This window comes from Bombina bombina, chromosome 6 (assembly GCF_027579735.1).
Source record: "Bombina bombina isolate aBomBom1 chromosome 6, aBomBom1.pri, whole genome shotgun sequence".
Classification (NCBI taxonomy): domain Eukaryota; kingdom Metazoa; phylum Chordata; class Amphibia; order Anura; family Bombinatoridae; genus Bombina; species Bombina bombina.
In genome coordinates, this window is record NC_069504.1 from 181,990,882 (window position 1) to 182,005,188 (window position 14,307).

Sequence of the window (14,307 nt, forward strand, 5' to 3'; positions counted from 1 at the left end):
ACTTAAACAATCTATGCTGTTTACCTTAAAGGGACATAAGGGACAAGTTGGGATAGAGACACAATTTTATAATATGTACTTTAATTACTTTACCTGTTAATTTATACTGCAGTGCCTCGCCATTAAAATTTTCTTTTAAGTTTCTGAATTGTACAGCTCTAACTCCCCCCACACATTTCCTTCTATGGCTGCATATATATCCACTATTGATATGGTAGAATGCAGAAGTACACAGTGATTATCTGCTGGAGCATGCCTAGAGGCAAATAAGCAGCTGTGAAATACAATGCCTGTGTTTCTGATGCTAAACACTGATAAAGGGAGAGGGGAAGGTGGATCAGACTACTCCAGACAGCATAGCTATGTAACTAATTTTGCTTATTTTTTTAAATTATTTTAAAATACTTGCCAGCAATTTAAAAAAAAATGTTATGCAAACTATTTTTTACTTAATTTGCCCTTTTAGGTTATGCACAGATCTCAACCTGTTTTATGGCACTTTAAGTTGGATGCCATTTTGTTTTGTGATATATTTACCCCAGAGAAGCTCACTAAGTGCCTCCATCTACTATAATTATAGACTATATCAAAGACACTGTGATGTGCCGTGTAGGCTACAAAGAGTTGGTTGCCTATATTAACTCTGCAGTGGCCACCGCACTGCAAAATCGCTCCAGGTGCAGTATAAAATAACATATTTTATTGTTACTTAGCAATGTATATTTCCATATGTTTATTGTCACCTATCCCATTTATTCCTGTTATTACACTCATAATATAATCTACTCACTACCATAATGTGGTTTTAATAGGTTTGCAGTTGTTTTTTGTTGAATATTGAAATTACCTGAGGAAAGATTTTGCTGGATCAATTCTTTCAACAAACGGATCTTCCTTGTATGTAAATTTACCACCAGCTTCTCGCACGGCTTTGTCAATTGTCAGAATAATAGGATATGCTCCAATATTGCTGCTTCCAGGAGTATAACACTCTATAACGGTACTGGACACACTATACGAGAAAGACAAATTACATCAGACATATTACTTACAACAAATTAAAATCTCTGCGCTCTTATACACAGTCATTTACAAAAGAAACTCCTCTGCACCTCAGTTTTTTCTTGAAATGTGTTTAAAATGGAAAATATTTTGTCTAAATCTGAGGTTTACCCTAAAGTGACAGTTCCAATTGGCTTTGTTGTCTTGGTATTCTTTATTGAAAGCTAAACATAGGAAGGCACATGAACTGATTTCTAAGCCTTTTATCCCAGTGCATTTTTACTGTTTTCACAGTTAGACAGTGCTAGTTCATATGTGCCATATAGATAGCATCGTGCTCACTCCCATTGAGTTATTTATTAGTCAAAAGAACTGAGATAAGGGGCAGTCTGCAGAGGCTTAGATACAAGGTAATCACAAGTGTATATCTATCTTTTAAAACAATAAACATTTTGGAGTAGACTGTCCCTTTAACTCTAAAAAGTGTAGCATTTGCACTCCCCTTAAAAAATTAGAATGCATTTTGTAGAATACAGACTCTAACAATCCTACATATTCTAATGTGATTATATGTGAAGAAGCATGTTTGTCCCTAATTGTCCACAGCAAAGGCAGTAAGGTAAATATTATATATATATATATATATATATATATATATATATATATATATATATATATATATATAGAGATAGACATTTTTCAACAAAGAATTTTTTTATTTCTGATGCATAAATAAAAAAGGCCCTTTAAGATTGCTCAGAAGAGAACATGTGGACACTTATCATCACCTTTGATTTATACAGCTGTCATTTTATAGTTTGGGCTGTACTATGTGGAAATTCCAGCTAAAAATGTAATCACAATTACAGGTAGCCCTCAGTTTACGCTGGGGTTAAAATGTAAGTCAATGGGAAGTTTATAATGTAAGTCAATGGGAAGTGAGGGAGATAGGTTCCAGGCCCCTCTCAAAATTGTCATAAGTAACACCTAAAACATTATTTTTAAAGCTTTGAAATGAAGACTTTAAATGCTAAACCGCATTATAAACCTAATAAAATAATCACACAACACAGAATATATAATTAAACTAAGTTAAATGAACAAAAACATTTGCTAAACAGCATTATAAACCTATTAAAATAATCACACAACACAGACTTCACTTGCATTTTTCTGCAAACAGTTCTTTCTATGCATTCCAATCTGGACTGATTTATAGACAGGAAGATCTTGTTCCTTTGAAATCTGCTCGATAGCTCAGGTCTGGTTAAACTGATTAATTCCAGCTTGCTTGGCTTTGCTGCAACACAAGCGGACAGCTCCACCGTTGTAAACCGAGGGCTACCTGTATATATTTCCTACTCTGATTATCTGTGTATTAAATGAGGATGGATATTACTACTGCTTTATTCTGTCAAGACTTGATAAAAGTGTGGGAGTCTCAAATAGTTGGTTTCAAAAGAAAAATAATTGCAATAGCATTGGAATCTACCAGCTAACAAAGGAAGAACAACTTTAACAAAGATTTAAACATGTATTACATAATCACTAATATTAATATTTAACAGCAATATCAAATACAAGAATAGCTGTATGATATGTTACATAAATTAATGGTAATTAGTTATGCTGAGAGAAAATTGTCAAATTGGATCATCTTAGGTCTTTCATCTTTGATATACAAAATATAGCTTTTAATTTATAGATGTAAAAAACCTGATGGCTCTATTTTGTGTTAATCATGTTTTCTTTGTAAACTTTGCTAATATAAAAATCATAAAAAGATATGATTCAATTTATCCTAAGTAAAGTACTTCCGTGCAGCTGTTATGTCCTGTCAGATACAAACAACTCATCCTCCTACAAATTGGAATGAAGTGCCTGACATAAAATTGCTGTTTATGGAGAGATATTTCTTAAGGACACAAAAAAAAAAAAATCAATGACAAGCACTTTAAGCACTTTCATTTAATTTCCTTAAACTACAAGATGAGCTTAACCACAAATCACCTGTAAGGATGAAATGGCTACACCTGGAATTCTTTATTGCTATACAGAACTTGCATATTACTAAACTTCATTAAAAGTATAAAGGGACAAAAAAGTAAAAAACAAATAGTTATACTTGGGTTTTATAGCCCCAGCATGTAGGATATGCGGAGAGAAAAAAACTACTTTATCTTTTAAAACTCAAAGATTGGCATATTTTACAGGCGTGTGTATGGTGCACAGACACCAATCAGAGACTGGCATGGGTGCACAGAAAAGGAGCCATGCACACAAACTTCCTCTTGTCTTCTAGTTCTGGACTACTAAGAAATACACTGAGTGGGTTATATCTCATTCCTGATTAGTAACTTTTTTCTGTCTGGTGAACCATAGAGAGCATTTCCTACCCCTGTATGCATGGAGAAATGGTAACTGTTAGAACTTAGGCAAAATGTTTAAGTGATATATTCCATGGAGCATGTATATATTCTATTTATATCATCAAGTATAACCTTCTAGGAGCCTTGGTTACCTGTCTCCCAGGATTTGCAGAGTCCACAATACCCAAACATTGAAGCACTTGAAAGTGATTCCGCATAGCTGTAAAAAGCTGACTAGAAAATATCACCTGAGCATCTCTATGAAAAAAGTAAGATATTTTACCTAAAAATTTCTTCTGTAGCCACATTCTATTGTAAAGGGGCTTAAAGCAGCCAATCAGGATGCTATTCTCAGGACTTGCAAGGGGCGTGCACCTGGCATGTGCGAGTACAGTCATGTTATTTACCATAAAATTTCAACATTTTAGTGAAAGCTCATTATGTCACAATAAAGCAGGGCATGGCATCAGCATTGATGAAGCTGATTGGCTGTTTTTTTATTTTGAACATGCAGGTGACAGTAGCTATTGCATAACTGTTCACTCAGCACTTATTGTGAGCTGCAGACAATTTGAGGTTAAATATCTTCCTTTTTTACATAGAGATGTTCAGGTGATATTTTCTTGTCAGCTTTTTACAGTTACACTGCATTACTTTCAAGGGATTTAGCATATGAGTATTATGTCCCTTAAAATTCAAAAACCCCAATAGGATTGTACTATAAAAGAGTTTATTCAGTTTATATACTTTGTACTTAACAAGCAAATATGAACAAAATTGATTGAAAAGTGATTTGAAAGTGGGTATTGGAGTTGTAATGAGTGGTGGTTCCAGAAACCTTATTGTGGGGAGCAAACACAAACACTCCTGGGTTTAGTCGTGGGTGTTCAACGATGAGGGTAGGGTTGTGGAGGCTTAGTTATGGGTGTTTAATGGGCAGGATCAAGGCAAGGGTAAGTAGAGTCACATGTGTTCTGGGGGCCGAACCAGGTGGTCCTGGGTTGTGATTAGGCAGTTGTGGGACATGGCCTGCCTAATATATATAAAATATATATAAAAAAATATTTTTGCCACATAACACACTGGCACTCAAAATATCAAACAGAGACAGATGCGCCACATGGCCCAATATTGTAGTTTCCAAATGTATGTAGATTTTATTATATAGTTGAACTCACATGTATTGAAGCACCTCAATTGGTGCAAATGACACAGTCTGGGATCTATAACAGTCACCCAGCAGACCGGCCTCTCGAGTTGTTCAGAGTCTGTGTAAAATAGAAAACACAAAAAAAGCCTATATGGCCTAGTATTGTATGACTAGAGTGATTCCACACCAGATAGTAGTATAAGATTTTGAACTCACATTTGGTGAAGCATCCCCAGTGATGCTATAGAGACAGGCTGGGATTAATTCAGTCACCCAACAGACTTAGCTTGTGGCATACAGCATGCAATAGTCCCCTCAGTGGTCTTTAGGTCAGTGATATCCTCAGATAAAAACCAGTTCAAAGGCAGCAAGTGTTTTTAGTAAAAGTTAAAATCACTTTAATAAAATAATAATAAATTGCGACGCGTTTCTCAGTCTCAGACTGTTTCCTCAGGCATAATAAAATAGTTTACAAACACTTGCTATATATTCCTAAACAAACCACTTAACATAATTGGTAACACTTGTTGTGGGTGTGGTTTATAACATCATCAGTATCCTAGCTACTAATATGTTTTAGCAACAAATGTGACACAGTATTGTATACTTAAACAATGTACATCAGAGTTTACATTTTATGGGTCAAATGAAACAATCTACCTCATACTTTGCAGTACAAATATTAATCACAACACATAAAGCACATGAATGCATACAATATTGTAGCAATACATATAGTTCCCCATATCCAGTGAAATTTGTCTCATGCTACTCAGTCATATCTGATTCCTATCTCTATTTCTATTTAATGTCTAGGCTGAGTCTGTTTTATATCAGAACATCTTTAATCCATTGTTTAATGGTTCATCTTTTTTCTTTTTTCGATATCTGATCCCTCTCTGCCAATAGCCACAATCTACATGTAATGTGAGGGTAACTGTTCTTTGTTCAAACACTTTTATTAAACATTATAAGCCCTTTGGTTTGTTGGTACGTTACAGTTTTATGATCTGCTGCTGTGCATAAACTGTGATTTCAAATGGCCGATGGTTAACTACCTTTATAGGGCTATTGATCCATTAAAATAACATTCGAGGTTACTTACTTTGTTTGGTTACAAACGCCATCAGAGGTTCTAAATGGCGTGTATGTTGCGCTAGTGCGCATGTGTACAGCGCCAATGCGTCTGTAATTACTGTTGCCAAGGGAACAATGATGTTATTCAATTACACGTTATGCGTAAAACGTGAAAAAGCGCAGCTAGTAGTAGGTTGCGCTAGTGCGCATGTCTGCATCGCCAATGCGTCCCAAGTCCTTGTTGCCAAGGGAACCAGAACACCATTCAATCATACGTTATGCGCGTTATAGCCTCACAACTGATAGGTCAATCCTATCTTGTAGGTGGTCTCCACTATTCACTTGGTCCATTAGTATGTCTATGGGAAATAGACATTCACTATAGATTGAGCCGTATACATTTGCTCTCTTGTCTACAATAGCCCCCATATAGTAATGGCATATTAATGGAAAAAATATATAATAATAAAGAGCAATATCCTATTCAATGTATACCGAGTCCGACGACCATATCCTTCCCATCATATATAACATATCATAGTAAGATATGATTACAGGCATATAATGACATAATAACATATTTAGAACAAATGTTAACCGAAGTGATGTATATTGTTGTACATCAGAATATGTATGTATATGTTGTTCATAAAAGATATAATAATTATTATAAAACTAGTGCTCTTGTGATTCACAGTGTGTGTATTTTATTAGTTAATATCCAGTGATACATACTACTATGTGGTGTTATTATAACAATATATAGATCATATTATAAATAATCGTTATTATTGAGCTGATAGTATTGCGGCTCCATAGGTGTATATTTTACTAATACCCTTCCTGTATATGATGTGACTATGTGTATTTACTAAAGTGTCATGTATGTGTATACACAATTGTGTATCTAATGGTGTCAAATTTCATAAACATTAAGACTAGTGGTTCAGTTTTGAGATAAAGTTGTTAATTTATTATTTTTTTATATATAATTAATATGTATATTCATTACTATTCTGCTAAAGTGACTATATGTGTTTACTTGTGTCTGAAACCTTTTTTAAGAAGGTTGATTGTAACAGCTTTCTTAATTATGGCAGTAACCACTATCACTGCTGGAAAAAGAATGTCCCATATGGGCAATTCAGACGAATCCGACGGAATTGTAGCACAATAGAAAGCTACAAAAAACAATCTATGATTCTCAAAGATAGATTCATGGAAAAAGGGTACCCATCTGATCTAGTGCAAAAAGGATATTTAAGAGCTCTGCATGATGACAGAAACAAATATTTGTCACAAAACAAATCAAAAGTTAAATCCAATGAAGAAGAAAAAAACTATGAGTCAGGTAAAACACCACTTTTCATTACTGGCTATAGTAGCCAATACAGAGAAATTAGTAACATCATTACAAAACATTGGCCTATTATATGTGATGACCCATTTCTCAAAAATTCTGTGTCTATGAAGCCTAGAATTGTCTATAGGAGAGCCCCTACACTCAAAAACAAATTGGCCCTAAGCAAGATAGTGAGAGATAAAATATCACAACAAAATCAGGTCACAGTCCCTAATAGGACTTTTTTGGGCAAATTTATGCCCAAAAATGGAGTATATAAATGTCTCAAGCCACGATGCAATATGTGCAAAGTGGTGAGAGCTGGTACCAACACGTTCTGTTCCTATCAAACGGGTGAACAATTTAAGATCACCAAGAGACTCTCATGTGAATCCACGTACGTAATTTATCTGATTAGCTGTACATGTGGGGTCCAATAGGTAGGGCGTACCTCCCGAACCATAAAGAAAAGATGGAGTGAACACAAATATAACATAAAAAGAAAATTTCTTAAACACAGCCTATCAAGGCACTGTGCTTACGCACATAAGGGTAGTTCCAAATCTGTTCATATCCTACCTATAGAGCAAGTACCAAGGAACAGTCATAATCCCATGCTTACTCTACGCCGTAGAGAAACATTCTGGATTCATAAACTACACACTTTAGTTCCGGAGGGTCTGAATGAGTGCGTAGATCTAGCAGCATTTGATCTGTAAAGTTATATTAAGTCCACCACAATATTCTATGAATAACCCTGTAGATCTAAGAACAAAATATCTATACCTACACGTATAGATCTATTCACATACATTATGCTTTTTTATGGAGGAAAGATGTGCCCATCACTGGGCATATTTTGCACTTATTACCATCTATTTATATTGGTAATATACTTTTTCGATATACATTATGATATAAGGGACACATTGGGATAAATCACTAGGAGGGCACACACACATATATATCACACTTAAGGACACTTTAGGAGATATCTCATCTATATAAACTCATAGATATACCACATTTAAAATTTATTTTACACGTTTTGCACTAACAATTTAGTATATCTCTTCTTACACACTAAAGAAATTCTGATAAAGACTAAAATAGAATTATTAGACATCATTTCTCCAAAATCTGACACCAACAAATACATATTTATCTAACACACACAAGTGACACAAGTAAACACATATAGTCACTTTAGCAGAATAGTAATGAATATACATATTAATTATATATAAAAAAATAATAAATTAACAACTATATCTCAAAACTGAACCACTAGTCTTATTGTTTATGAAATTTGACACCATTAGATACACATTTGTGTATACACATACATGACACTTTAGTAAATACACATAGTCACATCATATACAGGAAGGGTATTAGTAAAATATACACCTATGGAGCCGCAATACTATCAGCTCAATAATAACGATTATTTATAATATGATCTATATATTGTTATAATAACACCACATAGTAGTATGTATCACTGGATATTAACTAATAAAATACACACACTGTGAATCACAAGAGCACTAGTTTTATAATAATTATTATATCTTTTATGAACAACATATACATACATATTCTGATGTACAACAATATACATCACTTCGGTTAACATTTGTTCTAAATATGTTATTATGTCATTATATGCCTGTAATCATATCTTACTATGATATGTTATATATGATGGGAAGGATATGGTCGTCGGACTCGGTATACATTGAATAGGATATTGCTCTTTATTATTATATATTTTTTCCATTAATATGCCATTACTATATGGGGGCTATTGTAGACAAGAGAGCAAATGTATACGGCTCAATCTATAGTGAATGTCTATTTCCCATAGACATACTAATGGACCAAGTGAATAGTGGAGACCACCTACAAGATAGGATTGACCTATCAGTTGTGAGGCTATAACGCGCATAACGTATGATTGAATGGTGTTCTGGTTCCCTTGGCAACGAGGACTTGGGACGCATTGGCGATGCAGACATGCGCACTAGCGCAACCTACTACTAGCTGCGCTTTTTCACGTTTTACGCATAACGTGTAATTGAATAACATCATTGTTCCCTTGGCAACAGTAATTACAGACGCATTGGCGCTGTACACATGCGCACTAGCGCAACATACACGCCATTTAGAACCTCTGATGGCGTTTGTAACCAAACAAAGTAAGTAACCTCGAATGTTATTTTAATGGATCAATAGCCCTATAAAGGTAGTTAACCATCGGCCATTTGAAATCACAGTTTATGCACAGCAGCAGATCATAAAACTGTAACGTACCAACAAACCAAAGGGCTTATAATGTTTAATAAAAGTGTTTGAACAAAGAACAGTTACCCTCACATTACATGTAGATTGTGGCTATTGGCAGAGAGGGATCAGATATCGAAAAAAGAAAAAAGATGAACCATTAAACAATGGATTAAAGATGTTCTGATATAAAACAGACTCAGCCTAGACATTAAATAGAAATAGAGATAGGAATCAGATATGACTGAGTAGCATGAGACAAATTTCACTGGATATGGGGAACTATATGTATTGCTACAATATTGTATGCATTCATGTGCTTTATGTGTTGTGATTAATATTTGTACTGCAAAGTATGAGGTAGATTGTTTCATTTGACCCATAAAATGTAAATTCTGATGTACATTGTTTAAGTATACAATACTGTGTCACATTTGTTGCTAAAACATATTAGTAGCTAGGATACTGATGATGTTATAAACCACACCCACAACAAGTGTTACCAATTATGTTAAGTGGTTTGTTTAGGAATATATAGCAAGTGTTTGTAAACTATTTTATTATGCCTGAGGAAACAGTCTGAGACTGAGAAACGCGTCGCAATTTATTATTATTTTATTAAAGTGATTTTAACTTTTACTAAAAACACTTGCTGCCTTTGAACTGGTTTTTATCTGAGGATATCACTGACCTAAAGACCACTGAGGGGACTATTGCATGCTGTATGCCACAAGCTAAGTCTGTTGGGTGACTGAATTAATCCCAGCCTGTCTCTATAGCATCATTGGGGATGCTTCACCAAATGTGAGTTCAAAATCTTATACTACTATCTGGTGTGGAATCACTCTAGTCATACAATACTAGGCCATATAGGCTTTTTTTGTGTTTTCTATTTTACACAGACTCTGAACAACTCGAGAGGCCGGTCTGCTGGGTGACTGTTATAGATCCCAGACTGTGTCATTTGCACCAATTGAGGTGCTTCAATACATGTGAGTTCAACTATATAATAAAATCTACATACATTTGGAAACTACAATATTGGGCCATGTGGCGCATCTGTCTCTGTTTGATATTTTAGATTGCTTAATTGGATCCTGGTCTGGACCACTACAGATTGCTGCCCTGGTATTCTACTATCAAGACCCTTATAAAGGACAATATAGTGATCATTATCACCCAATAATCACTATCTTTGAGTGAGATACAACTGTCCTACTAACATTGTGATTATCAAATTGTATAGGTTAATATCTATTTATTCTGTTCACAACATATATACTAGTTACAATTGAATCAGTGTATCATCATTTATACTGAAAGGTGCATTCCAATTGGTAACATATGAGCTACCTCATATACTACGTATTATCATTTTTATATTAGATACTCTCAAGGGCGCCCCCTTTTCTTTTGTTACACTGGCACTCAGTTATAATTATTGTCTCTAGGTTTGTAGTTTTTCCAGCTTACCTTTTGATTGAACATGGTTTATTATTGATGGAAACATTCCTGCTTTTCCCGCTATTTAAATAATGCCCTTTCAGTGTAAGCAGCGTTCTCCCTGACTTTGGTCCATAACTTGGAGAGATGCTTGTTATTACAGGATTCTAGTGAGAAGAAAACATTATCAGATACTTTCCAAAACAAGAATAAAATTATCGAGGAGAATCCGTTTTAAAACTTACCACATAAGAGAAAGTCCTAAATTGGATTGTCTGTTTTCCATTTGACAAACTGCTGCTTATATTAAGCTTGGGGCTGGAAGCAGGCTCCGTTTTACACACCAACCTGAGGTAAACAGAAAATGTCAATATCATATCTGGTATACTGCATGATTTATATATGTAACACAATATGGTAGACTCGTGGTTCTCAGACTTTTCAGACATTCACTGAAGAAATACAACAAAATGTGCTGAGTTGAATAACATCTTACTTACTTGTTCTGATTACTGTACTTTACTTCAATTTTGCAACGTTTCTCGCCAATGTTGATCTCCGTATTTTTTAAAGCATTTTTGTCCATAAGAAAATCCCATCCACATATTGTTAACTGAGTGCCACCATCCAATGGAGCAGAAGTTGGGAATATCTGTATAAAAGCAAAATCTATTACAATACAAGAATAAAAAAAGGAGACTTATAGTAACCAAGTGTTTTACTGTGTATGTCCTAAAGGGATATGAAATCAGCACATTTTCTTTTTGTGATTCACACAGAGCATACAATTTAAAAAAAGTTTCCAATTTACTTTTATTATCAAATTTGCTGTGTTCCCGTGTTATTCTTTGTTGAAGAGATACCGAAGAGATACCGAAGAGATAGCAAAGCTGCATCCAGGTGAATTCCCTGCCATTTTTGGAATCCACTGGGATGCAGCGGATGCAGCGAAGGCAAAAGGAGCATTACAAAAGCAACTACTAATCACCCACATTAAAGTATTTAAAAATAAATAAATAAATAACCGCCCGCATCAAGTATTAAAAAAAACAAAAAAACACAGCAAGCACGAAATATAACAATTTTTATTTAAATAGCCAATAAAATTTCACTTGCTCTCATCCTATTGGCTGATTTGAACAGCCAACAGGATTTGAGTAGCTCTCATCCTATTGGATGATTTGAATTGGAAGAATTAAATCAGCCAATAGGAATTCAAGGGACGACATCTTTAATCGCGTACCTTGAATTCACTATTCAGTGTACGGCGGAGATCGTACGAAGAGGATACTCCACGCTCCATGGCTCCGGGTCGCCGGTCTTCAGCTCCGCAGTCTTCAGTTGTCAGCACTGCTCTGTGCAGGATGTTCCTGGAAGAAGAAGAGGTTGCAATTGGAAGAAGACTTCACCGCCTGGAACAGGACCTTCTCCGCTGGACTTCAGGAACCGTGAGTACCAACCTGGGGCTTAGATTTAGGATTTTTTAAGTTTTTTTTTTTTTTGGGGGGGGTTGTTTAATTTAGATTAGGTATGGGCAGTAAAAGAGCTAAATGCCCTTTTAAGGGCAATTCCCAAACAAATGCCCTTTTTAGGGCAATGGGTAGTTTAAGTTTTTTAGTGTTAGGTTCTTTTATTTTGGGGGGTGGGGGGTTTAATGTTATGTGGGACTTTGTATATTTTTTGTAAAAGAGCTGATTATCTTGGGGCAATGCCTTGCAAAAAGCCCTTTTAAAAGGTTGCTGGTAGTTTATGGGGTGTTTTTATTTTGGGGGGTCTTTTTTATTTTCATAGGGATTAGGTTTAATTTTTTTAAATTTGGTAATTTGATTTTTTATTTTCTGTAATGTTAGCCTTTTTTATTTTTTGTAAACTTAGTTTTTTTTTAAATTTTTGTAACTTTAGAATGTATTAGTTTAGGTAATTTGGGTTTATTTAATTGGGTGTTAGGTTAGGGGTTGTTAGGTTAGGGGTTGTTAGGTTAGTGTACTTGGTTATTTAAATAGTTATTTGCGTTGTGGGTTTTGGAGGTTTAAAGGGTTAATAAGTTAAATAGGTTTATTGTGATGTAGGGGTTTTTGCGGTTCAGAGGTTAATAGGGTAAATAGGTTTATTGCGATGTATGGGGTTTTGTGGTTTAGAGGTAAATAGGGTAAATAGGTTTATTGCGATGTAGGGGTTTTGCAGTTTAGGGGTTAATAGGGTAATTTGTATTATTGCGATGTGGGGGCTTTTGCGGTTTAGGGGTTAATAGGGTAATAAGGTTTATTGCGATGTGGGTTTTGCTGTTTAGGGATTAATAGGATAATTAGGTTTATTGCAATGTGGGGGTTTTTGCGGTTTAGGGGTTATTAGGGTAATAAGGTTTATTGCGATGTGGGTTTTGCTGTTTAGGGATTAATAGGATAATTAGGTTTATTGCAATGTGGGGTTTTTGCGGTTTAGGGGTTATTAGGGTAATAAGGTTTATTGCGATGTGGGGGTTTTGCTGTTTAGGGATTAATAGGGTAATTAGGTTTATTGCAATGTGGGGGTTTTGCGGTTTAGGGTTTAATAGGGTAATTAGGTTTATTGCAATGTGGGGTTTTTGCGGTTTAGGGGTTAATAATATATTTAAGATAGTAGTCCATTAAGATTATAGTATTGCTACACCTGTAGCTTAAATATTTATATAAAAGAAGAGTTACAAAATAGGTTGTTTTTACATCTGTAGTTTAAAAAATAATTAGACTGCCCTCTGGGAAGGCTTATCGACTAGTACATAATAAAAAGACAAGGCAATAACACCTACTCTGAATAAACAATAGATTTTTTTTTCTGGCAAATTTATTTTTTCTCCCATTTTTCGGCCCCCTGTACCATGTGACAGACATCAGCCAATCACAGACTAGTATACGTATACCCTGTGAGCTTGTGCACATGCCCAGTAGGAGCTTGTTCGCCAGAAAGTATGCACATAAAAAAACTGTGCAAAATTTGGAAATGGAAGTAAATTGGAAAGTGTCTTAAAACTACATGCTCTTTCTGAATCATAAAAGTTTAATTTGACTTGAGAATCCTTTTAATTGACCAAAAATAAAGTATTGCGTGTTCAACTAGGAGATATGGACACTGCTGTTTCTCTTTTTTCTTACTAAAGTAAACATTGCATTGCAAACATGTAGCTTCTGCTGTGCTTGTGGTTCAGTGCTTACTTTGGCATTGGGAGACCTTGTTGTGATAGCGCACGTGTGTGGTCTAACTTGGAAATTCTGCTTAAAGCTAATAGAAAGCTGTGGGCATGTGCTCCTATGCAGTTCTACTAAACAAGCAATGTTGCCTATTTTTGGCTTTGCTGCCATGCCTTTAAAAAAAAGAGAGAAGAGGGCAGATTTACAAAACTAGTAAACTGGTAAGAAGATTTGTAGGGACTTGCACATTTCATGGTATACTATAATTATAGCTCACCAATGGATTTCATTTTCTTGAAAAATGTCCCTTTAAATACATCATACATTAACCCTTTGAGTGCTAATGAAGGCTCTGAGCCGTCACAAAGTTTCCCAGTCAGGTACTGACGATAGCTCAGAGCCGTCACTAGGACTCACCCACCGTGAGGACAATCTGGGGGCTTCCATCGACTCCCACCCCAGTGATCATGC

The 14,307-nt window shown here is 35.1% G+C and overlaps 1 protein-coding gene across 2 annotated transcripts in view; it reads right to left on the reverse strand.

Moving 5' to 3' along the window:
• The window catches only part of MET (MET proto-oncogene, receptor tyrosine kinase), a 278,950-nt gene that overhangs the window by 97,230 nt on the left and 167,413 nt on the right, over positions 1–14,307 (reverse strand). For both annotated transcript variants that reach the window (XM_053716691.1, XM_053716690.1), the window contains 4 exons: positions 11,170–11,321; positions 10,915–11,017; positions 10,700–10,836; positions 848–1,012 (listed from right to left, as the gene is read on the reverse strand). In XM_053716691.1, the coding sequence (XP_053572666.1) occupies positions 848–1,012; positions 10,700–10,836; positions 10,915–11,017; positions 11,170–11,321 (557 nt within the window). The remainder of the gene's footprint in view (positions 1–847; positions 1,013–10,699; positions 10,837–10,914; positions 11,018–11,169; positions 11,322–14,307) is intronic.